This window comes from Phalacrocorax carbo, chromosome 9 (assembly GCF_963921805.1).
Source record: "Phalacrocorax carbo chromosome 9, bPhaCar2.1, whole genome shotgun sequence".
Lineage (NCBI taxonomy): Eukaryota > Metazoa > Chordata > Aves > Suliformes > Phalacrocoracidae > Phalacrocorax > Phalacrocorax carbo.
Window position 1 is genome coordinate 30,509,016 of NC_087521.1, and position 26,643 is coordinate 30,535,658.

A 26,643-nucleotide genomic window follows, 5' to 3' on the forward strand; every position below is an offset into this window, starting at 1 on the left:
TCTCAAGATCTGCATCCCACTTGTTGAAAACTGCTAGCCTAAATTACATTTCACCCAACAAAGAACCCTCTCTCCCTCCCTCCTTCAGGCAACAAAGTTTCTTTCAATATCAGACAATACAAATGGTCCATCCCAGACTTCTAAACACCAGTAAGCCAGCCTGCAGCCAGACTGGCTTTATCCTTATCCAGGGCAATTACAGTGTCCTGACGTCTCATGAAATTCATGTCTTAGAGCATGCTGGTGCTTTTAGACACCCATAGGAAGCCAAGCTGTCTGAAAAGGGGATTTACAGCCAGCTGGACTCCTCTTAAGAAAATGCAGAAAAGAGGAGGAGAACTGAAGCTCTGCCCCTTGAAGAGGTCAGACACCCAACTCCAGCGTGAAGAGAAGCACCTCCCTCCACTCGCGAGGCATCTCCAAAGCTCTCCTACTGCTTGGTGCCTAAGCCAAGTTGGCTGATGGAATCAGAGTCGTTCTTACTCATGTCATACACTGGAGTGCAGAGACATTCTCCCTGGCCTAATGATTACTCAAGGATGAGTAGGCTTAAGCATACCCTCAACATGCCTAAGAAATCCCTCCTCTGTCCTGCAGGGTGTCTTGTTTGTGAGCATCACCCTGAGCATGTCACCAAACTGACCAGTAGCCTCAGGATTTGGGTGACTCCATACGAAGCTGCTGGCAGAAGGGTGAGCATGCAGGGATTTTGTACTCCCGCAAGTGTTAGAAACACTTGCTCTCTCAGAGTTCAACCCAAGGCATTTTGTTACCTAAGTCCTAGGGACCTAGCACTTACACATACACTGGTAACTAACTCCAATCTTCAAAAAGGGCAAGGAGGAGGACCTGGAGAACTCTAGGCCAGTCAGCCTCACCTCTGTCCCTGGAAAGGTGATGGAGCAGTTCATCCTGGAGGTCATCTCCAGGCATGTAGAGGACAAGAAGGTTATCAGAAACAGTCAACATGGATTCACCAAGGGGAGATCATGCTTGACCAACCTGATAGCCTTCTATGATGGTGTGACTGGCTGGGTCGATGAAGGCAGAGCAGTGGATGTTGTCTGTCTTGACTTCAGTAAGGCATTTGACACTGTCTCCCATAGCCTCCTCACAAGCAAGCTAAGGAAGTGTGGGCTGGATGAGTGAACAGTTTGGTGGACAGAGAACTGGCTCAAAACAGAACTCAGAGAGCCGTGATCAATGGAGCAGAGTCTGGCTGGAGGCCTGTCACTAGTGGTGTTCCCCAGGGGTCTGTGCTGGGTCCAGTCCTGTTTAATATAGTCATCAATGACCTGGATGACGGGATGGAGTGTAACCTCAGCAAGTTCGCTGACGACACCAAGCTGGGAGGAGTGGCTGATACGCCAGGAGGCTGTGCTGCCATCCAGCGAGACCTGGGCAGGCTGGAGAGCTGGGCTGAGGGGAACCTCATGAAATTCAACATGAGCAAGTGCAAGATCCTGCACCTGGGGAGGAACAACCCCAGGCACCAGTACAGGCTTGGGGCTGAACTACTGGAAAGCAGCTCTGTTGAGAAGGACCCGGGAGTGCTGGTGGACAGGAAGGTGACCATGAGCCAGTGATGTGCCCTTGTGGCCAAGAAGGCCAATGGTATCCTGGGGTGCATTAAAAGCAGAGTGGCCAGCAGGGCGAGGGAGGTTATCCTCCCCCTCTGCTCCACCCTAGTGAGACCACTTTTGGAGTACCATGTCCAGTTCTGGGCCCCCAGTTTAAGAAGGATGTGGAACTGCTTGAGCAAGTCCAGCAGAGAGCTACCAAGATGATCATGGGACTGGAGCACCTCCCTTATGAGGAAAGGCTGAGAGACTTGGGTTTGTTTAGCCTGGAGAAGAGAAGAATGAGGGGGGATCTCATCAATACCTATAAATATCTAAAGGGTGGGTGTCAGGACGATGGGACTAGGCTCTTTTCAGTGGTGCCCAATGACAGGCCACAGGGCCAATGGGCACAAGTTGGAACACAGGAAGTTCCACCTCAATATGAGGACAAACCCCTTCCCTGTGCAGGTGCCAGAGCAGGGGCACAGGCTGCCCAGGGAGGCTGTGGAGTCCCTTCCCTGGAGACATTCAAAACTAGCCTGGATGCGGTCCTGTGCCCCTGCTCTGGGTGTGCCTGCTCAAGCAGGGGGTTGGACAAGATGATCTCCAGAGGTCCCTTCCAACCCCTGCCATTCTGTGATTCTGTAACCCATTGGTTCAACTTGCAGACCTGACTTAGTCCTACTTAATTTATGAAAGCTGAGTCACAGCAGGCAACATAACATGACCACAGATGCTGACAAATGTTCATATTATTTCTCAGTGTCCCTGTCGGAGCTACAACCCCCACCCTGCCCCATTAATTAAATTAAATTAAAAAATCAGCTTAGACTTTGTAGCCTTATCTAATTTTCAATCCCTTTCTGGTTTGCATAAAGGAGAATGGCACATAACAAGGAAAAAAATGCTGGTATCACTGCTCAGTATACCCAACCCCACAAGGCAATGCCTGACCCTAGGCATTTGGGGAATCTGAAACTTCATTATTTAGCTTTTTCTTCTACCTTTGTTTCCTAAAACAGAAGCCCTAAAAAGAGAAGTTTGGTGCTGAATGTTTTGTCTGAGAGAGAATAAAGTGTCTCTGCAAGAAGACAGAAAGGGAGAGGTTTTTATTTCAGCCTGGCTGCCTGTTGTATTCAGGCATATTGCCTGCAAATCTCTGCACATGAAGACAGAAACACCTTGCTTAACTACCGTCTTTAGTCCTCTTAGCTGAAAACAGCTTAGCCTCTCTGTGGCATATGCATGTTGTTATTAGCATACATGCTGCCGACAGATCCTTGGAGCACAAAGACAATGATAAAGAGCATGAGCATCTTGAAATCCCACTTCTCAGTATGCCATAACTTACTTTCAATTTCTTGACCCTTTGTTCCAATGCCTGCATGCTGGTTGGAGCTTTTTCTTTTTGCAGCTCTTCCAGCTCTTCCTCAGTTTTATCAAGCCAAGCAGACACGTCTCTGAGATCTGAGTCCAGCTGCTGCCACTGCTGCAATTTCTGTTTCATCCTAAGTTTATTCCTGAGGTCTTGAGCTTGGATGAGCTCCCACCTATCAATAATGCCTACAAACAATACAACAACAAATACTTAAATTTTCAGTAAGGCGAAGAGCACGTAAAACAGATGCAAGGAGCTTTACGGGTAAATTACGGTCCAATCTACTCAAGGTCAAAAAATTGCTGTCGTGCACTACTTTTATTCAGACACATTTTTTATTTGAGATTCTGCTGACTTCAAGTTTCATATTACTGGTCAAGTTATCCACATAGTAATGCTACATAGAATTTTAATCACATTAATTGAAGATGTTTTAATTCACCTAGAAGAATAGAGCAAATTTAAGGAGATGGAATTCACTGAGCCCAGTTGTGATTTGGTAGAACCAAAATTCATCGTGGGACAAAGTATGATCCAGCAGGTATGTTTCATCAATTCAATGCTAAAGGAGATGGAGGTGCCACCTGTGCAATCACTAACACTATTTCTGGAAGCACATCTAAGCCCTTCTCAGACGTTTTCCAATTCATCCCATGTATGGGACTCAGCCCTGGCCCACTTGTGAGATCAGAGACATAAATGAAGCACGTTGGTGCATATAGCTGCAGTCTTCTTTTTATCACTTATTTCTCTTTTGTGACTGCAGTACAGATGTGTTCTTATTACAATCTCAAGCACCTAAAACCAAGAATGAGATCTTAAAAGGTTAAGAGAACCAGCTCATCGGCCTGTTTGGAAGAAAGGACCACAGTGAAGACCAGAACACATTACCAGCTTTGACAAAACATTTCTGTAAATGGGACCTGTAGCATCTTGTTATATGGAATACCAATAACTGAGAAAACAAACTACAGCTATCTTATTTTAGACAAAGAGACACATTTCTTTGGTTTGAAATCTGATTAAAAGTCTCTGAAGTATTCATTATCACACAAAAGTGAAATTGCTCCCATTCATTCCAACCAGCAAAGAGACAGAAGTATATTACAAGTGATAAAAATCTCAATTCTGGCAGAAAATGTAAAAAGCTTAGAATAGCAATCACAGGTTGGACAGTAACAGGTGAAAAGGCAGCTCAGTGAATCTTAGCAAAATACAGAGGATAGTGGTTTACTTCTACATTGACTCCAAGGCAAATGTGCTGCCTTTGTGCCAGGTCTGCTTTGTCTCCCCCAGGGTCACAGGACAAACACCACAGCACCAAAGCCACTCCTGATGCTCAGTACCTGGCTGCTTCTCTGCAGCTGCTATATTCACAAGTTCTTGGTCATCTTGTGGTTCTTCATCACTCGTGTTAGTAGATGCAATTTTCTCCTTGTTGATGCTGCCACTGCTTGCAGAACTGAGCTGCTTCACCTGGAATGACATTTTGGTGGGTGAGCCCTGCAGGTTAACAAGCTGTCAAAGGTCAAGCTTCATTTGTGTCACTTTGGGGTGGCTGGGCTGCTCCTGAGTTCTTGTATGTCAGATTTAGCCCTGGGCTTCTGCATCTTTGCTAAGAGTTTATACTGGCTCTCTGTGCCTTCTCAGTACACAAACATGCACCATAGTGATGCCAATTATTACAAGACTGGACATGACAAATTAATTGCTTTTGCGCTACATGTACCAAAGTATATTCCCTAATGCTCTGTTAGTTTCTGGGTCCTGGCAATATTGACTCTAAGGCTCTAAGACTGGATTAATGATGACAAAAGCAGCCAGATACCTGTACCATCTTGTGCCTGGAGGAGTGCTTACAGCTGGTCCAGATCCACTGAGCCTGGCAGCTGCTGGCAAAGCCACCAAGGCTGACGTACCAAGAAACAACAGCCATTTTGGCACATTTTTTAGTGCCCAGAAGCAGATTAAATGGTGGGCTGCATGCTAGAAAAGGACCCTTCGAACCAGTCTTCTTAGGAAAGGGGATATGTCAGTAAGTATCAAGGGAGGGTATTCACACCCTCTCCTTGACAGGGGTTAAATTCTCCTAGTCTTGCCCTGTGACAATAGAGGAAGTTCCTCCAGACACTGACTCTGACCGGGAGCCTAACATGATTGTTCCGAATTGCTTTAAAGGAGCTCTCCCAGTGAGTGGATAGAGACTCCCACTGGTTACCTGAGCCACCAGAAATAACATAAGTTTGCTTAAAGGGAACATTGCCTGCACCACTCATCTTTTCTTTGATGCTGGAGGAGGGAAGAGGATGGAGTTACACAGGAACAAACAACCAACTGTGCAGTACAGGTTCAGCGCCTGTAAAGCCTCCAACTCACATAGTCTGGCTTATAGGGAGTACTTGACTCTGGACCAGACAACACATTTCCAACCATCTCTGCCTGGCTGTACCGGTGTTTCCTGCAGACTGGGCTATCTGGAGAATGCCAAGGATGAGCTTCTGAAATGGACTTTCCTGAAACAAATAAAATGAAACCCATGCGCCATAAGTGCAAAATCCCATCTCCACAAGGAAGTTGTTGCTTTGTATTAAGTTAGAAAGCGCTCTGAATAAAATGGCATCAAGTTATGGCATAAAAATGACAGTTTTGCAGCTTTCCTTGCAAAGCATGCACATTTGCAAAACATCAACAGTGTTTCAAAGGTAATGAGATGAGAGCCATGCAGTTATGGGACATTCTATTTTCTTCTGGAAAATGCTTGAATACAGGTATGAGTATTTTAAAAATAAAAGAAAAAGGCTGCACTGTGGTTTTGGAAAGTTTGCATCTCAACAATACTATCACACATATGCAACACATTTCAGCAGGGACAAGTATAGACATGTCCTGATTTGGAGAACGTTTGTTCTGGATTTAACAGACAGGACACACATGGTTCTGTCATGCACAAAACAAAAAATACTTGCAGAGTTGCAACTATTTCCTTTAGTAATTATGCAATCAAAATTAGAAACAACCAAAAAAGTGATACTACCCAGAGCAAACCACCAAGAAAGTACCAAAAGACTTTGGATCAATACAATGAAATGCACATTAACCACCTTGGCATTTACCAGGCAAAACCTAAATGGTATGTTCTTGACTGCTTTGTAATGTACATGTGAATACTGCAGCGTAAGAACACCATGACAGGATGAGACATGGTGTCCACACAAGGCAGGAAGTCAGACATTACATATGAGAGAGGTTGAGGAATATAGCGTGCAGCACAGGGAGATCGCCATGTTCAGACACATGCATTAGCAGGTGCCTACCAGAAGATGCTTTCAAAGTTTTTGTGGTCATTTTAAGATATGCCTCAGGATTTTCAGTGATTTCTACATCTGAAAAAAGAATAATGTCATTTTCCTCACTATTCAATATCTTCCAACTATTAAAAACAACTGAAACAATGAGGGACAGCAAAGACAAAGTAAGTTGTTGGTATTGTTTTCATCAAACATTCTTAAAAATTAAGATTTCTAAAAACCTTATGTTTCTGAAAATATAAGCTTGGTTTAGACAACACCATTCCTTTCATCAAGACATCTAAGAGATGAGACTGCTCGCACCTATTAATAGTACCTGAAAACCAACCAACAAGGTGGGAGCAAGACCTCAATCCCCCTCCCCTCCCACACAGGGACATCTTGCAGTTGTCCATGTCAAAACAAATAGCTGGCAATCGGTTCTCACCTGACAGAGCACTGTAGTATGTTGCTTCTTCTTCATCTTCATGAGAGGAAGAACCTCCCACATCACCTGTGTGATCCCACTCGAGTGGGATGGAGTCAACACTGACAGGGGTTTCACAGCCTGATCTTTCATGACCTTGAGTAGGGGGCATAAGGTGGCAAAGGGACTGTGGTGAAGAGGGCCCCTCACTGACGGCCTTCTTATGCCAGGGATCATTCTGGATTTCTCTGGAGTCTTCTGGATCTGTCTCATTTTCAGAGGTCTCTTTTTCATCATCCAATCCCTAAAAATAACAATTATTGCATATTAATAAGATTTACGATAGATCTACACTGATTAATGAGCTAATGATTGAGCCACACAATACTACTGGGGACTGTCTTGTGGCCAGCTGCCTAAAATTAAAGGGAAACATAATTTCTGCCTCCTTCCTCTTTTGCCAAAACCATTCTCACATCAGCAGCTACCTCCCCTCTTTCAAGACACTGAATGACCACCATAACATCCCTTTCTAGTTTGCAGGGAGCAGCACCCAGCTCCAAATGGACTATACAGGTGAGCAATGAAATGATGCTCTGGCAGGGGTGAACCAGCTACTTGCAGATGGTCATGTTACTTCCTCTGCCTGGCTTTTTAATAGATGTTCTTTCTTTTTGAGCCAAAGCAAAATGAGAATCAGCTAAATGTTCCCAGTGAAAAGTAAAGAGCGTGCTGTTCCCCATTCAGGATTCCCACAAGGAACTGGACAGATGGAGCCTCACAAACAAATCCATAAAAAGATATTCTAAGCATATTAGTGAAATTAAAGAAAACAGTGATATTAAAAACACCAAAAAAAAGGTTTTGAAGCCCTCAAACCACTAATATCTAAATATTAACCTTGTGAATTACTTCCATGCTATTATCTACATTCTGCAGATGGAGACCCAACATGAGAGATGCGAGGAGACAAGACTGGTGACAAAGATTTAGCAAAACTGGCACAACTACTGAGGAGCTCCTGACCCCTTTGAACTCAAACTACTCAGTCAGGCTGCTATGGATAAGCAATGAGCATTGCTGTTCAAACACCAAAATCTTGCCAAAGCATCAAAACAACTGTTGCTTCTTACAGGATGCCTTGAAGTCAGTCTTTGATGGAACCGGGCAACTCGCCCAAACACTTCCTGACAGTATCTATGAAGTTCTTCCAATTCATCTTCAATCAGGGTAGCATCCAAAGGCTCGCTCTTCTGAATTAACTGCTCCCCAAAAACAATTAGTTGATCAATCTTATTGGTGTTTAGCGTTATTTCCTGCTGGAAACCCTATTTGGAACAAACAAGAAAAAGAATTACATCTGCAATGCCTCCTTTTAGCCTAAGGTTTATCTTTTTTGCTCACTGTAGTGAAAGGAAAGCAGCAATTGACGCTATTGTCTAATTTCATTTGGCAAATATCTTTTTACTGAAGCGGTCCAGAGGTTTGGTTTGTTTTATTAGCAGGATTACGGTTCCAAATGAAGTGGCATTTTCCACCCATGTGTACGTCAATATCTTTACAGTGTCCTGAGCCTGCAGGGGATCATGATATGAGACTTCGGCTAATCAGAGTCTATTTTTCTGTTGGGTACACACGATCTTTTTCTCAGTAGCAAAGAAGTTTGGCTGGTTGGGCCTCCAGCCTACACAACAGTAAATCCACATTCCAAAACAATTAATAGTGCAGGGGGAAAGGAGAAACAAGCATATGAGCTGGTAGCAAAGAACTAGTGTACTCTTTAGAATCGTTGCACATGCCTGATGCTTTATTTCTGTTTGAAAGTCCCAGCTACAAACAATGCACTCAGAGGAGAGATCCTACCTCAATGTCAATTCAAAAAAATTCTCACCAGAAAAGAACACCTGAATTTAGGAATATAGCTTTTACTATTAACCTGCACATGCTCCTTTCCAGGCCAGATACCACTGACACTGACACTTGGTGTTAGGAGAAAATGGCAGAATAGAACTGAGCTTGATCTGAATTTAAATAATGTGCAGTTTAATCTTGATTCAGAGTATAAGTCTTAACAATTTACTGGTGTCTTAAAACAAATATAGCCCTACAGAGATCTGTTGGCTATTACGAAGTTCCAGAAAAGTAGATAACACTGTCAAGAGAGGGCAGCCCAATAGGATCAGCTGGGCTACATTAAACAACTGCTTTATAAGGATACATACATTTAACTGGCGCATTTTGTCATCAAAGTTACTTTTTGAGAAATGCTCCACATTTGTCAGCTGGAGGTCCATCTCTGTGAGCCAAACAAGGATGCTTTCCCTCGTCCCCTCAAACTCATCTCTCCGATTGGTGAAGTGCTAAACAGGGAGAAGAAAGCCAGTGTTATAAGACTTCAGCGACTAAAAAAGATGGTCACAGGAACCCTCTGAAAACTGTTTTGTTTCAAAACTGCTGTTCACCTTAAAGGCTTCAGGGCACAAATGGCAGCATGCCATGTACAAAAGCTGTCCCCTTCCTGTAGTGATGCAGCAACGAGGTGTCCAGTGTTAGCACACTATTCGTATGGGAGAGGGAATAAAAATTCAGCAGTGTAAGATGCTTCTATAAAATTATATTCTTGCTTCCACACTGTATACCTTCTCCCACATCATTACATCAGTGTAACAGTTATTTTGACTCATGTTTAAAATCTAATTTGTTCTAAATTTAGAAGAAAGACGGACAAAGGAAGCAAGCTCCATCCCTAATTACAGTAATTAAAACTATTACATTAAAATGAGTAAAACAATGGAGAAGCTGGATCATGGATGACCATGCCAGTGTAATTAATGCATCATTGTGCATGGAAGCCAGGAGGAGGTCTCTCTGCTGCCATCTCCCACGGAAGCTGCTAACAGATACACAGCTTGCAGTGCCCCAGTTCTCCTCGGTGGATTTATTGTTCAGGAAGGGGATTATGTAACATCCCAAACACAACACCTCCTAACTGCACAGATCAAACCCTATCAGCGCTCTCACAGCCTCATCCACTAACTTTTGGGATATAATAGTTCTGGCAATTGCTTGCAGCACTGCTGTGTTTAAAAATCAGGCAGTGGAAAAGTTTCCCCCAGGGCACAGCTCAGAACATCTGCCCAGAGACCAGTTTAACTGAGGCAGGTTTAACAAGCAGGATACTTCAAAGAAGTGTCACAAATACACTCTTTGACAACATTCCTCAGACAGGTAGAGAGCAGAGCAGGAGCTAGTGACAGCAGCATGCCTCTCCATCACACCTCCATGTTTAAAGCCTTGTAGGTGAATCATAAAGTACTTGGCATAAAGTAGAGCTGCATTGTAAACTCCAAACCATATCTGCACTGTCTCTCTGCCTCTTATTTATGGAAAGGTGCAAGTACATGAACACACCCACCCATGACAAGACTGGATAAGAGGAGAGTGGGACAGGAGCAGTAAGGCCTGCAACACACCTTCCAGAACTTGCACACTGTTCTTCCCTGAACCCATCTACCAAGGACATGTTTATGCCATGTACTTGGTGACCTTTCCAGAGCTGCTCTCCTACACTGGTAACTCAAGCCACAAACCAACACAAGATAGTTGCTCCAGTATGTGTTTTGCCCTTGGGTAATTCCTAAGAAACTTGCAAGTGAACCCCACCATGCAATTACCTTGAGTCTCCTCAGAATGGCAGCGACTCGTTTCTGGAGATTATCCCAGCGCTGGTTGCCTTCGTGTACCATCTGCTTCAACTTGCTGGCTGAGTCGGTGCGGTTCTCGCGGGCGAGGCGCCTGTACTGTTTATTGATCAGCTCCAACTGAGTGAGTCGTTCATGAATTTGCCGTTGGAATGCCTGCAAGGCAAATCAAGGAACTCAGTTCCCTTGTGGATAGAGAAAGAATCGATGATACAAGCCGTCAAGAGACATGATGTTGCCCTCCCCTTAACAACAGACCTTCCAACTGCAAAATTAAATCCAGAGAAGGTCCCATATTTCAAAATAATCTGCTCAGACTTAACTCATTAGGAAAAGGAAGAAAAAAAATCAGCCCACAAAGGTCTTCCGCCTATAAAAAGCAAATCTTTAACTTATAAGCATGATCTTTCAGTTCAGAGCATAGAATTCTCCGTATTAAAAAAACATTCTGGAGACAAATAACTCAGCCAGATACCTAGCAGCCACACTGGCCAAATTATTTGTTCTCTATACCACCACTGCTGAACCGGTGTTTTTCAGTGATTCAGGCATTTCACACAGAAAATAAGTGTTTAGCAGTCTGACCATTCAGCCTGCTACTGAGCATAAAAAAAGTGGAGTTAAAAAATTCACCTCAAATTTCTTCAGCTCCTCCTTTGCATGTGTGTACAAAACTTCTGAAGAATTAGGCTTCGCTGCTGTCCTTTCAGATGATTTTAGCCAATCTTCAAAGCGAGAATAGTCATCCAAAAACCTCTGCCACAGACGCCAGGTTTCTTCAATTCTGAGTGGGAGATGAAAAAATGGAAATTTTTTATCACAAGCTAAACTATTAATTTTGGATTTTTTTTCTTTTTTGAAATTCAGCGTGTGGCAAAGGCTACAGCGTTTCTTCAAAATGCCGCCACAGGCTTCTTTAGAAGGGGTAAGAAAGAGAGACTTACTTCATTCGCCTTTCCATAGACATGGCACAAATGTTTCTCCACCGTCTGTCCAAACTCCTGGTAGTTTGCTGGATGGAGTCACACTCTGTCTCATTAGCACACGCATCTGAATCGTGTAGCAGGACTTCACAGATATTAAACACGGATTCCACCCCTGCGGTGTGTTGCTCTATGTCTCGTTGCAGGTCCTGCCATTGGCAAAAGAATAGCTTGAGTAGAGGAGAATATGCGCGGATAGACTTCAGACATACCCTTTCAAAATGCTGCAGAGGATGGGGAAAGAGCAATTTGTGTGTCAGGCAAAGCTTATTTAGCTTTAAGAAACAGACTTGCAGGATGAGCTGTGCAGATGACAGGCTGACAGGTCAGGACAGAACTGCCATGCAAAAAGGGATTGTCCAGCTTTGGTTTCTCAGTGAAAGCTCAATCTTCTCATTAACAGTTGGGACAATTCTAATGGGCATTCAAAATCCAAACCTTGCACATACCATAAAAACATACTTATTAATTTTGACAGTACAAGATGAAAGTGTCTCATATCAGCTTACTACACTGTAAGACTTGACAGAGAACACATAGCCCAGTTCACGTATTTTAGTGACTGTATGATACAGGCTGATATCACAACACACAGAAACAAAGCACACAAGTGGCTGGTGTTACACGACTTTTCTTATTCCCTCTTGTAGAGCTCCTGTTTTGAATGACTATTTTCAAGGGTCCAGCAAAGACCCTTTGTGTAATCTACACTACAGGTTTCTTCTCCAGAGCCAGCATCTCCATCATACTCTGGCCTCTCATTCTGTACCTATGATTTTAGGACGAGTTAATGTCATTGAATAACAGAAAAAGAAAGCCTTACCTAAATATTTCTTATTGAAAAGGCAGCTCTCTACAATGCTACCAATTGTAATCATTAATGAAATTACAACGTCCACTACATTTCCATTCTTTCAACCCAGTTCTGGCTTTCCTAATGAAGAATACAGAGACTTTTGCTTGAATAACACTAGAACAAACACAAATTAATATTTTGCTGACAACAGTGAATAGGAACTCCCATTAAATGCCATTAGTGATTTCAGTGAACAGATGAAACAAAATTGGTTTTGCTCTAGACTTACAAAACTGAACCAAACCAAACAAAAAACCCCTTAAGAGCCACAGCTTGTAGTAAATACAAAAGGAGTTGAAAGATCTTCTCAGAAGTCAACAAGCTGCAAGGAGCTGAGCATCACCCGGTGGCAGTCTTCAGTGGTGTTACAGGGGTACCTGAAAGGGCTGAGCCACAAATGATCAAAATTTGGCTTCTTGGATTTGTGGTAATATACAGCTTTAAAGGATGTGGAAGCCAAAATCTTTACATAGGTGAGAGACTGCCAGAAGCAGCCCCAGCATAATTTTTGACAGCTTATTAAAGGATTCACGGCTGTTTTCCGATCAAGAGGCAGCACTGTCTTTTTAACACAGGGTCTACATCTGAGAGCAGGCTCTACCCCACTACTGGTACCTGGAGAGACCCTTCTGAATTCATTAAATCACACTGGATTTACAGCTTTATTAGTGAAAATGAGAATTTGGACCACAGACTACAAATCCACTCTACTTGCACTATGGTAATGCTGCTGACACGATCTCATTACTTTTGGTCATGCCTGGGTTCATGGAATAACCCTAAGCAGAATCCTTGCTGTTTTCCAAGCTCTTATTCCAAATGACCTGACTGTATTATGGTGAGACAAACACAACAACCTAAGTAACAGGTCCAGGAGCATACATCGAGCTCAAAAAGGTTATTTTCCTTCAGTTCTGCACAGCATTGCCCAGAGTACACGCTGCTAGACTTCCACATTAGTGAAACAGCTTTGAAATCTTAAAATTAATATTATTCATGTTTTAATCTTCACCCTTTAATTGAACAAGCATGCCATAAAACATCTCTGTGGATGCACAATGCTTTAAACTGTCATTATTCAAGACTGAACAAGTAAAGCTTTTCCAGTCATGGATATCAAATAGAAGAAGCCTGTAGGGTGTATTTCTCACCATCACACTGCTCTTGCTGAAATAATTGTTGGAATAAAACCAGGAAAGATCTTTTTATTTGGTGCATTCAGATAAAGGTTTCACTAGTATGGAGTGAAAGAGGCTTTTTTTCTTACTGTGGTCTTTTTTGTCAGCACAGTCTTCTCACACTCAGCATGCTAAAAGGTTATAGTAGAAAGAGTCTAGAGATGCCCAGAGGTCTGTGTTTGAAACAGAATCCAAATAACAAAGCAGTAAGTAGCTCTGAGCAGCAAATGATGGCTCTTACAGCGAGCTGAAGCTTGAATGCTCATAAAAAAATAAATTAGTTTGGACACAATTCTTTTGCGCCCACGTTCTTCTCTGCCTGGCAGTTTATCCCAGCCTTTGAGAATGCAAAAGGTTTGGATGGGGAGAAAATACTTCCTTGTTGTTTATATGACCATTCACAATGCGATGAAACCATTAGAGGCACTGGGCCAAAGCTTCTGGTGTTTGACCAACTGCTGCAGTGGAGTTGGTAGAAGCCAGCTCTACTCCTGTTGCAGAGGAGCTGGCCCTTCCCACAATGTCTGGGACATGAGTGGATGGAGAGCCATATCAACCAACAGAGAACACAGCCCTCGGTTCTGGGTCACTCAGGGATCTTTCCTTAGACATGAAAGCAACAGCCAGAGAGTGAGAAGATTGGAAGGATGGGAGGAACACTCAGGTATTCTTAAAGGCAGATGCCATAAAGCTTCCATGCTTGACGGCTTTATTCTTCATCCTCAGTTTTAGAGCAAATATTCTTCTTTAACACAAAGGGCAGATGACAGCCATAGTCATTCTCAGCCTTCCCAGTGAGGCACTTTAAACCTGGGCAGACTTACAGTACAGCCTCGAGCAACGGCTGACTCCACCAGCAAGTCTGTGCTTTGGAGAAGTTCCTTTTCCTTCCCTGGCTGCTGGAGACAGAAATTTACTCCAGGACTATCCAACTCATCTTACACTTCCACTTGGCTGGGATAGCTGGCACATTCAGCTATGCCAAATCCTTGCCATCTCCAGCACCTAAAACTAGCACAGATCCCCCCGGTAAGCTGCTGTCTCGGATAAATACCTACATGCACTCAATCAACACCCAACAGTGCTAGGCTGGTTCACATTTGTACCTCAGCAGGATTCACGCACCATCTCACCCTACCCTGAGGGGATCTCCAGCACCTGCCCACTGGATCAGGCCTCACTCAAAGGTATGTTTGCACAAGTCTACCCTTGAAAACTCTAACATCCTCCTCTGCCAAGCTTGCTCTGCTGTCTGCAAGTTGGGGAAGAGAACTAAGCTAGTGAGGGCAATACATGAAATCACAACACTTAAATCTGTTACAGACAGTTTGCAGGAGACCCAGCATTCACATCTTGTCAGCCTAAGTCATCCTCATGGATCTTGCCCACTTTCTGTGCCCTGCCTAGCCCTTATGAAGTCTGCTGTACTTAACTGAGCAAACTATCACATGTAAAAATGCTTTTGTTTGTATTTTGTGTGTTTTCCTTGGGGGGAGGGAGGAAGGAAGAAGTGGGGATAAGTCAACAAAATGCTGAAATTACAGCAAGCAAATAGAAATTTTCCATGTAGCACATCTTGGCAGGAACATGCCGTGAAAAGCAAATAGTTAGAACGCCTCGTTAAAAGAAACAGGTGATTTTAAACCAGGACGGACTGTAATCAGCAGCATTTTAGCTCCTTTACTCTGGCTGCTGCTATTTCCCACCTGCTGTTCTGCCAGTCTCTTCTGGATTTCTTGGTCATCACAGATGTCATAAACAACAGGCTTGGAAAGCTCAGACTCAATCCGGGCCAACCAGGTGCGAAGGTTACTCATGTTTCTGTCCAATAGCTGTATAAAAGCAAATGTTTCCTTCAGTTTCTTCACCCTAAGCAAACCAGGAAGAACATTTTGTTACAAAGATCTGTAATCAGTGGAAGTGATGCTAGCAGAAGGTGATGGCAGGCACGGCTTTATGAAGCACTTACTGTCTCACAAGCTGTTGCCTGTAAATCAGAGCCTTGTTTTAGTCAAAACCTACCTAAACTGGCTCAGCAGGCCTCTGCTCTACAGGTGCAGGAAGGTCTTGTGTGAATTCTTTAATGAAACTACATGAGCAGAGTGAATTTTTGTAGCCTCGTTCATCTGCTAGTGAGCTCTTCAGTCAGCTCTTGGACATTTGTCTAAGTGGGAGTTTGTACCATAACATGTGCAGTTAAACCAAAACGGGTGTCCGATTTTCCTGCTGTTAATTACATTCAGTGTCTTCTTCAGCAATCATTAGGCCCACCCTAATCAGCAAGGTGCCACTCTGCCCAAATAACAGGTCCAACACCTTGGGCAAATGGATGCTGACAGCAGAGAAGGCCTGAACAATGGCCACTGTACAACTTACAGCACCACGACATTAAAAATTCTTCTAAACAACACACTGAAGTGTGCCAGACTCTCCTGGTGGGTGAAAATGAAAAAAGCAATCCTGAAGAGGGAGAATATCCAATGGCTAGAGAGAGTTGTGCAGCTGACAAGCAAATGAATCCTGGAGATTTACCTTTCTTACAGCTGTTCATAGCACAGTTCTCAAACTGCTGACAAAATTTTCTTTCTTTCCAGCCTTTACAGCATATTCCCCACGTCAAAACTCCTCACCAGCCCCTTAAATTATGCAAGTAGCATGTTTGTACATTTTGGCAAATTTGTCCCCATGTGTTGGAAGAATATCTGTTAAACTACCTTGCTGCTCTCAAACCTTTCCTTGAAATTCTCATTTATTGCAATTCCCAACAAAAGTTACTAAGAAGCCCAACACCGGGGTGACATTTATCTCTTCTGACTTCAGGCTGATATTGGATCTTGCCATCTAGACCTTGGTAGGTAAGGAAAAAAAAAAAATAATCTAGATCATGATTTCCATCAGACCTCTCAAATACCCAGACCGCAAGATGAGATGAACCGTACCAAAATGCACATATTTCTCACCATTAACTGCATTGTTCTACGCTGCAGTACTACAAACATCAACATTCCAAATGCTAGAGTCAGGTAAAATTATTCCACTCTTGTCCTAGGGTGAACCCACTTCTTAGTCAGCACTGCTTCCCCATGCTGTCCTCCTGGCCACTTGCATCCCTCTGACATCTAGTTCTGTCCCTGTGCCTTGGGATGGATTTTTGGACCTTGCATGTGATTTTTAAACGCAAATTTCCAAATTAAACCCTAATTTTCTGCCTGGTCTAGCAACTACCCTGATGAGCCTCATTACCTAAGTCAAGCACAGTGCAAAAAGTTAAAGTACACACTGTGAAGAGGCCAAAACATTTCCCATTTATAAGCCACCATGACTGGGAAACGTCACCAGCTAAACAAAACCAGCAGCTGGGACTGGAAGGGCAGCTTGTACAAGGGGATCACTGCATGTTCCAAAAAGCAGGAGACTGTTGAGGGGTCTGAGATGAACCCTAATGTACTTGGCAACACCAACATCGTGCAAGCTAGGACTGGGGCAGGGTGGGGTGAATGTAATCTCACCTAGTGCAGGCACGGACAGATTATACCAAGACGGAAGTGCCCTGACAGGGTCCCTGGATGCTGGCTTCATGCAAAGGACCTGCCCCTCCTTGCAAGAAAAATGAGGAGTTTCCTGGCCTACCGTCCCACCTGCTGCCAAACTACCCTAGCGAGTTTTAGAGGACAGGGGTCTAAACTGCCTGCAACCAAGTGGCTTTTGCAGTTGCCTGCTGCAGCATATGATACAGCATCAGAAGATACGCAGGACAGCTAATCCATAATGAATATGCCACTCTGTAAGCAACAACTGATCTTATTAGCAACCTTAAGGTAATCAAAGAGGATATGCATGTCAACTAGACACTTGATATAAGGTAAAGCGCTTTGGAAGAGATGTGGGAATGATCCTGCTTGATTTGTTCAGTCCTATCAGTTACTGTGAACGTAGAGAGTAAGGCCAGCAAATCTGGGGTCTCATACAGATTAGCAGCATGGGAAGCACCTTCCCCTAACTCCTATCCCAAAAGGACCAGGCAGTGCTTTCAGTTGTTTTACAAGGAGGGCCAGAAGAGCACAGTCCTACACTAGGACTCATGGCAGGTATTTAGCAATTCTGCACTCTACAAAACGTAAAATTAGTCTTGTATGGTTGATGCAATCCTACAAGCCAGCCTGAAGGGTCTGGCCCAAGTCCATTGTCCACCTTGTTCCTGCCTTGCACCCACAAAGCGTCGATACTGATGTAAAGTGCAAAGCAGCTGCTTCTGCCCCTTTACACTGACAGTGCTTTCCATTGCTGCAGCTGACAGACAGGAAGCCAGCAGATGACAAAAACATTTAGCTGCTCCCACTTTCCTTAACAAGCTCTTTTCAGAGCTCTGCTCCCAAGTCCAACTCTGTGCACAGAAGGCATCTGGCTCCCAAGCAAACAGCTGCTACATAAATCTTCCTGCTCCTTGTCCTGCTTCTATTAAGTGGTACTCAATGAACATGTTGTACTCTGGTAACTGCACAGCGTGTTCTTGTGCTATCATGGGCTGGCAGTAATTTACTCAGTAGACCTAATTCTTCCTCCACCCTATCCCCTGCTTCTGCCCCACCAGTCCATCTGGATCCAGTTGGTTATGATGCTCAGCAGGGCCTGTGACTCTGCAAGGCATGTCGCCCACCAAAGACAGGTGACTCAGGAACCCTCCTCCCTGGAGAGATGGGACAATACAGGCCCTGTGTTGAGCACCGAAGGGAAGAACTGCTGGAGCAGTGAGGAGGAGTCTGAGCTGAACATTTATGCTGTTGCATTAACTCTGCGTGACTTCAGGCCAGTTGAGAGGAAAGCAAGGCTCGATCACTGCACAGTCCCTGGTTGTATCCATTGGCAATTTATTCTCTGTGTATTCTATGATGTTCCCCATTATTGCTTTGGAAATACCTCCCTGGCACCTTGCAAGAGACAGACATGTTGGGACCACCTGATGCCACACAGCTGACCTACTGAGACCACAGCTTACTGTGCTGCTCAGTATCATCTCTGCTCCCCTGTACTCCCTTCTCTGTCGGTATCCACCCGTTTCCCATCCTGAAGATGCACTACAGAAAAATTTGTGAGTTGCAAGACATCTTTCTTCAGTTTGCATATTGGATAACAGGTAGCTGAACATAGACAAGGAAGTCCAAAGCAAAACCAACGGATATTAGATTATAAATTAATGTCCCTATGACTGACAGCACATTCAATACATTTAAAAAGCAACCGTTTTCAAACCCAAGTGTTTGTTTTTTTTTTTTTTTTAACAAAAAACCATCCAAGAATATTATTTTGGCTTAGAAATCACTCTAAAATTCAAGTTACGGATACTACCATAAATATGTGGGGTTTTATCTACTAGTGTTACTAGAAGCAACAGTCTCAAAGACGGCATCACTGCGGTACAGCGCACTTGTATTTACTTTCTAGCACTTGCCACTACAGATACGCCACTGTAATTAAGAGATTTAGTTTGTTAGCTAGAATATGGCATTTGTCAGTCATTTAACCACCATTAATGCTACAAGTCATTAATCTCAAACTTGAGCTAAGCAGCCAGAGAATAATAAAAACCTAACAGAAGTTCACATTAGTGCAGCATGTAAACAGGAAGGTAGCCTAGTCCAGATGTTCACATTGGCTGATCTGCTCCTTTTGCAGACAGCAGGCACAGGGCCCAAGGTAAAGCGTAGGATTCTGCACTGAAGCAACAGGTGAAATGATGGAAAATTTGAGCATCCTCATTGACTTCTGTGCAAGTTCAGGGTACTCACAGGGAATTGCCATTTCTCTGGCTACAGCTCAAAGAAAAACATAAAATGGGCTATTTACATCCATAAAAGTCTTACATTTGCAACAACGATTCTCAGACGCATTTCTGCATGCTGCAAGTATTCCTGCAAATTATCTGCTCTTTGCATGAAGGAAACCTCATGAACTCCTTTGAGATGAATCTTGAAGGGACTATTTGTCCAGAAAGACAGGCCCCCTGGGAGCCGGGTGGGGGTGCACAGTACAAGCCACAGTGCACATCAAGCCTGGGGCAAAAGCTCCCCCCTCATCCAGGTGACCAACACCCCCCCACACAGTGAATTAACACCAAAATAAATTCAAGTGCAGCAGAGGAAATGAGCTCCTCCCAGTTACCCAGAAGGTGGAAAAGTCTGCCACCACTGTTGACTGAATTCTTTCTCTACAAAGTGTAATTCTTAAGTTATTTGGTCAAGCTGGCAAAACTTACTGTTTACTGAAAAAAGTTGTACCTGTCCTTAGTTCACTTCACAAGGAGAACTTACCTGCCACCATTCAACGTGGCCCCAGAAGCAAAAAAATAGTAATGATTAAAAAAAAATCCAACAAATATCACCACTAATCTAAAAAAACCCAGCAAAATCAAACATGTCTTGTACTGTGCAATAGGCCCAGCTTAAAAAGATATCCTATCTCAAAACAGCGCTTAGACACAGCATAAGTTGCCTGGGATAAGCCAAACAAAGCAAGTTTCTAAATGTCTTAATCTTTACACCAAAATAAAGAGGCAGAAAAAGAACAAAACTAATAGATGATAACTAAAAGCTGGCTGCAAAAGCGAACAGAAGGACTAACTGACCTGATACTTGAGATTGGATTTGGGTCTTAATACCCTCGGATGAAGTTGCCAGCAATGGGTTACAAAAGAAATGCATAAAGCTGTTTCAGGCTGAATCATCGATAGCCCCACAAATACACAGAATATTTTGTAGTAACTACTCAGAAAGTATCTAGCAGAAGGCGGCACTTCCAGGTTGACTGAAATGTATTCACAAACACAAAGAATTGCAAAATGCCTGCCAGTTGCACTGCATTAGCTGTCAAAATGCTTCAGGAAAAGGTACAGGGAAGCTCAGATAAGGTAATGAATAACATTCAAATTTTTGTGTCTGAAGGAATTAAAAACATCCTGACACATATTCCAAACTCCCCTTCACAAGCACAAATGTCATCAAGAAAAAGATACTACATAAATTTCTTTTTAACCAAAATGGAGCTGAAATCACCCTGCCAGCTGACAGAATTGTTTACAACCCGGTAAGGCAAATGAGATGCACAACCCAGGAAACCTTTGTTCAGTAAACTGCAGGGCGAGCTTAACCATGCGAGGGACAAAAGATCCGATTTGGAGAGGTGGTGTCAAAGGCAAATTTTAGGCCTTCGTATAAAATGCAAGGACGTTTCTCTGCAGAGCGCTGGGCCCTGGTACAACGACGGGAAGCCCCCGTGTTCACGGGTTGGTTAGCACAGCGAGCACAGCAGGCGGCAGGTGCGCCGGAGGAGGCTTTTCTTGCATTACCCTGCCGGCAAGTCCAAAAGGTTGGCGTTGCAGATCTCCGCTATCTTGGGTGCAAAACCCCGAAACACAGCTGATTTTAAGCGACAGGCCCCTGAGCACTATCCCTCCTGCTAACGTGCCGTGTCTCCCACTCATTCACTTGCCCAAGGCGAATCGCAGGGAGCCACTGGCGCATCGCACTGCGGTTCCCTTCCCCCCCCTGCTGCCCAAGGCCGGCCGGACCCGCTGCGCCAGCGATGCCTGCTCCCACAAAACCCACCGCCACCCAACCCGCAGCCGCTTACCAACATGGCACTTACGGTTTGCAAGAAAAAACCATTCCTCAGCTTGCAAATCCCAAGCTGCAAGGGGGACCCGTCTGTGCAACCACGGCAGGCATGGAAGAGGAAACCCCTCCTCCACAGATGCCCTATTTATTCCGCCGCTTTAGCATCCTGTGCGGGGGGGAGGCTCGACCGTCCTCCTCCCAGACCCCCGAGCTGAGGAGCCACTATAGCTCTCCCCAGTTTTAACCCCTACATTTTGGGTTGGTATTTTACCTGGCAAACGGCCGCATCCCTCCTCAGAACAAAACCATGAGAGCTTTATTCTGACACAAGAGAATTAGCACGCTAAGAAGCACACACCGAGTGGCTGCCTGCGGCTGGTGACAAAAAGGTTGCAGGTTGGAGGCTTCGGCACCAAAAAAGGTAGATGCGGTGCTCATCTCTTGTGCAGAAGAGGATTGGAGCCTCAGACCCGGATGATTTGCAGCAGAGTCAATTGAGGCGAACCCCCAAAACCGAGAAAATGCACATCCACGCACAGGCACCATGCGTACAGATGTATCCTTACTTCCCCCTTCCTCTATGTTCTTCTTTCTTGCCTTTGCCATTATATCCCAGGTATTTAAGTACGAATTAAATCTCCCACACACTAACCTGTCCTCTCTTTAACCTTCCAGTGCAGTCAGAAGGCCTCCAGTGCAAGTAGCCTGTTACACCGCAGGACAAAATAACCCCTAATCTTCATTTATGATATCATTTATCTGTGGAAAGCACGCAGTCATGATTTCTATGTGTTATGTCTGCCACAGATCTTGGGGTGGGGAAAAAAAGGCGGAAGTCGGAGAACCTTGGATCAAAAGTCACTCCCCACCCAGCCAATATCAGAAAAAAAAACCAAAGAAGTTATGACAATCCCATGAAAAATGCAAGGAATGATTTTGAAATCATAGGTTTTTCAGTACTCAGGTCATCTTCTGCAGACCTGTATTGGCTTGCCAATCGCTCGCATTCAATACATGGCAGGATAAAAAGTGCCTGGGAAGACACCGCACACCATGAGAGTGCCTTAGATATTTGCACAGGTAAATCATGCCCAATCACCTTGACAGTTTAACCTGATTATGGTCCGGGAAGGTTCAAAAATGCATTAGGAATGGTAGGTCTCAGACAGAGAACAGGGAAATAACCCTCCCAGCTTGACAGGCAGACACTGGGAATGGTGACAGCACGCAGAAGACGGGGACTCCCCTTGCACCACCAGCTCCCCCTGCTCCCAGCACACCTCGGCACACATTGCATAACCAAAATAAGCCCAACCATCCTGCCTGATACGATAATGAATTCTGTCACAGCTTTTGCACTAAAGAGAAGCGTAATCCCTAAAGGACAGGGAGCCCAGAGAACACTGAAAGAAAGTAGGCACTTTGCGAGTGAGATTTCAACTGCCCAGATTTTTTAATTTTTTTATTTTACCAAAATAATTAAATGAGATCTTACAGTGATACTGCCACAAACCACTGTAATTCTGCTGACCATGGCTGTATCATTTACCCAGTGGCCTCACTGGAGCATATTTTGCTTCCCTTGCCATGCAATACTGATTTGCAGCAATTTAAGACCACCTTTGAACTTGGACTGCACCCGCACTGACTGAGGGCTGCCTGGCCACAGCTGCAACAGGGTAGGACAGTACACGAACATGTGGTGCCTGATGGCCTGCTCTGCCAAAGGGCAAGCAAGGTGCAGGAAAATAAATAAAGAGAGCAGCTGAAACGTGGTATGAACTTGCTTGCTCCCCATACCTACACCAAGCCAGGGTGCACAGCTGCTGGAGCGGCTATTGGGGCAGCCCAGCCGCAGTGAGGGTGTGGGGAGGAAGGTGAAGCACAGAGCAGGGGCTCACTGGAGCTCCCCAATAAAATCTCCATGGAGCCCCTGCACGGCACAAGGCGGTGTCACTGAAGAGCTTCAAATCCTTCTGGTTTTACTGCAACCTGAACAGTTTCAGGCTGTTTGGGAATTTCAGCCAGGGTGTGCAGGAAACTAGCTGAAAACACCTTGAATCTCCCAAGTTTGATGTGGGAAGGCAGGGTCTGACTTTGCTTGTGCCAATTTAATATTCCTGGATTCTGCAATGAAGGCTGGCAGCGTGCGAATGCAGGGGGAAGGCCTAGTTGCCAAGGATTCACATTTAAAAGAATGAGAAGGAACATTTGGCCTTGCTAGCTTCCCTGTATTTTCATGCTCACATTAAAGGTCACAGTCATTTGAACGTGTTCCTGCTACACACACAAAAACGTAACGTGCCTTTCTCCACAAGGCTGAAAACACAGACCAGACCCACCAAGTAACAAAACACATCACAGCGTGCCCACAGCCAGAGCAGCTGAGAAATGGCATCCCCCTTCCACACCTTAGCAGCAGTGGGAAGAGCTGCAGGATGCCCAAAGGTACAGAAATGCAACATTTCTTACTGTAGAGAACAGTTTGCAGACCCAAAACTGCCACGTGCAACCCCTGATGAAGCTGGTGGCTTTCATGAAGGCTCAAGCACCATCCAAATGCTTTGCTCAATGCCAGGCAGCGCAGACACCCTCCTGCGACACGTGGGCGCTCCTCCAGCCTGCCAGCAGGCGCTATGCAAACAGCAGCGCAGAAGGCAAACGCTTCCCCGCTGGGCTGGGAAGCAAAGTGTGGAGTTAGTATCAGTGCTGCATGGGCCCGGGAAGGGCACCAAGGAACGTGGCTATGCACAACGTGGTTCCTTGGGAATTCCTGCCGGTTAATGCATGGCTGGGGAGTGCTGCTCCAGAGCATGTTGGTGATGTTAAGTCCCGCTCCACAGACTTTTGGCCATCTACCACCTGTGCGCAGCCTGTGCGCTCCTTCTCCTACTGTTTCAGGCCTTCCCTTGGGTGCATGTGCAAGAGCGCAGCAGTTTCTTTTGGCAGAATGCTGCTATGAGGCTGATGATGAGAGAACAAAACCAAGAGATTTTGTGTCCAATTCTACAGTCAGCACAACGCTCCCTTTCTGCCTGCTAGTATGTTCATATTCCCCCTCTATCAACAGAGACTTCAGCACAAGAACCTCCCCGGTAAGACTATCTTCCAAGCTGAACAGAAATTCATTTGTTATCTTTTCCAGGCATGCTAATGCCTTGATGGTTACTTTATACCATGAGAATTAACATTTTGAGACTTTTCCAAGTTTGCACCAAGTCAACCTCCAGCTGCAGCACATGCAGCAAAGCTTTTGTCACCTCACAAGCTGAGCACAGGCACATAAAGAAAGGGTTAAGCCCTGCAAGGGCAGCCATATGGCAAATCTGAGCTTGTCACCACGAACTAAGAGATTCACTTCAAGGACTAAATGGAGAGCTCACCTAATTTGCCCATCTGTCCCAGGACGTTTAGTGGTTTAAAAAGGTGAAATAAGCTATCAGGAGGAACACTCTGTATTGATACATTGGCTTGAGACTGGTTTGGTTTTGTGTTGCTATCACGCAGCCAGACACTACACTACAGAAAAGATAAAATGTTTCTCAGGTTGCAGGGCCAGCCATGGAGATACTAGAAACTGCAGAACTGAAACTGGCTATAAATCTCAACTACACTCCTTTCTGAATACAGGTTATTTTATACTCTTTAACCACATGATCATAAAGTGCTTGTCTACTAGAAAGGTCAGTGCCCAGTATGGAGGACTGGCTTTGAACACACAGCTATTCAATGTACACTTTCTCCTCCTACTCAGTGCACAGCTCTGTAGATTGCTTACTGCCCAAGTCTTGGCCTGCCATGAAGACATCATGGGATCTGGTCCTTGCCCCTGTGAGGGACAGCCACTGGGAGCCAGGGAAGCCGTGCGGTGGGCTGTGGTGCACCCGCAAGCGCGAATGAGGGACAACAGCTGGTGATGGGTTTACCAGGAAGTGCTGAAGTCGTAATACTTGTCAAAAAAAAAAAAAAGCTTCAAGTGGTCACAGTTTCGGCACCAAAAGACTCAGAAGATTTTCACTTCCATTTACTTGCTACAGCTGCTGATCTGAAAAGCCAGGAGCAAAACCACCTCATTTCACGGAGGTGCTGTGAAAATAAGCTCCTACAAATAGTTTTTTCAGGATCAAGACAAGTTTGCCTCCCCCCCCCCCCCCATTGAAATTAATAATTTCCCTCCAAACAGCATTCTCCTACCTCAATTGCTTCAAACCCTCCAAGGCCCTCTGGCAGTCCTACCCTGAAGCATCTCCTCCACCCCTTTTAACTTCCCTGAGAAATGAAGCAGCGTGCAATAAAAAGGGCATTCTCTGGGTATGCTGCCACGGCAGCAGTTGTGCAGCACTGCAGTCTCTCTTCTGCCGGGCAGGAGTGCGTGCACAGCCCCCGTACCATGCCCTACAGACTCCCTGGAGCCAAGCCATCCTATCCACGGAATAAAACTAGTGATGGCAGATGTTTGAGATCTAGCAAGGATGTCTGGATTGTGATGTCTTCATGCAACACGCCAACATGAATTTTGCCACCACTCTATTCTCATGTGCTCTTTCAACACAACTTAATTTTTTTTTAATTTTTGCAAAAGCAAATTGAAAAGGAAGGACACAGTCTATCAGCATGGGGCATCACAACCCATGTTCACAGGTCATCTCGCCTCCAGCCTCCTTGCTCTGCTCTGCTCCCCCATGAAGAGGCCCAACTTGTGACACATCTGTGATCGGAACAACTGCTGCCTCCTCCCCATTGCCTGAGCTTAAGAGAGGCTACCCAAAAGCACAGGAGGAGCCTCCTCTTGAGTGCCCCCTAAGCATACCTGTGAGTGAGGTGGAAATTTCAGTCAACTGAAGTATAATTTAATTCCTTCAGAATTCAAATCTCAGCGGCAAGCCACCACTAAGGCAGCAATCTTAAAATGTAAAGTTGAAAGGTTGTAAACAGGGCAAAATAAACTCTTTGGACCATACTCAGATTCTATCGTGTCTAGCCTGGTGTTATTTATGACTTTATCTTGACAGCTTATTATAAGCTGAGAAGAGCTGAGCTGCAAGCCAAGCCCAAGCAAGGTGGATTAGGTGAGGGAGATGTGCTGCACCCACGCTGCAAAACACTGCAATATTCTGAGCCTCCGTTAGTATTAAATCTAAGAGGACCAGCTGAGCTCACTGGGCTCTCTGATAACCTTGGACCACCGAGGCAGCTGCTTAAAACCACATTTTGTCAGGTCCTTTCAGTTCATTACCCTGGTCCTGAGCACAAAGTTGGCAGAAATCAGAAGTAGAAGCTGGCATGTTCCAGACCTTTTGGGATTAAGAACACCAACATAAAGCATCACACCAACTCCCCAGTAGTTGCAATATCCACTTAGATATCCAACTCTGGAGGCTACGTTGATGCTCTAGGAAAGTCCACATTAATGTACCTCAAAGCACCACCATATACTTGCTTAAAGGTAAAGATTTAAGACATCCCAGGTAGACAAAAAGTGCTCTGTTGTCACAGACTAGAGTAAGACTGCCAGATCTCTCTCTAAATATCCCCTCAGTTCTCTAGCATATTCTCCTAAAGATTACAGAAATGGGGCATGTTTACCTTGGTTTTAAAATAGTGCATTTTAATCTGCATTTAAAAATTGCTACAATTCAAAACTAGCACACAGCAGAACAC

The 26,643-nt window shown here is 44.7% G+C and overlaps 1 protein-coding gene across 1 annotated transcript in view; it reads right to left on the bottom strand.

The window, feature by feature from the left end:
- SYNE2 (spectrin repeat containing nuclear envelope protein 2) overlaps nt 1-26,643 on the bottom strand; it is a 197,669-nt gene that overhangs the window by 7,144 nt on the left and 163,882 nt on the right. The window contains exons 101-111 of the mRNA XM_064460954.1: nt 15,079-15,241; nt 11,300-11,487; nt 10,989-11,139; nt 10,329-10,511; nt 8,877-9,014; nt 7,788-7,982; nt 6,676-6,958; nt 6,255-6,323; nt 5,317-5,453; nt 4,287-4,416; nt 2,914-3,125 (exon numbers count right to left, since the gene is read on the bottom strand). Coding sequence (XP_064317024.1) covers nt 2,914-3,125; nt 4,287-4,416; nt 5,317-5,453; nt 6,255-6,323; nt 6,676-6,958; nt 7,788-7,982; nt 8,877-9,014; nt 10,329-10,511; nt 10,989-11,139; nt 11,300-11,487; nt 15,079-15,241 — 1,849 coding nt within the window. The remainder of the gene's footprint in view (nt 1-2,913; nt 3,126-4,286; nt 4,417-5,316; nt 5,454-6,254; nt 6,324-6,675; nt 6,959-7,787; nt 7,983-8,876; nt 9,015-10,328; nt 10,512-10,988; nt 11,140-11,299; nt 11,488-15,078; nt 15,242-26,643) is intronic.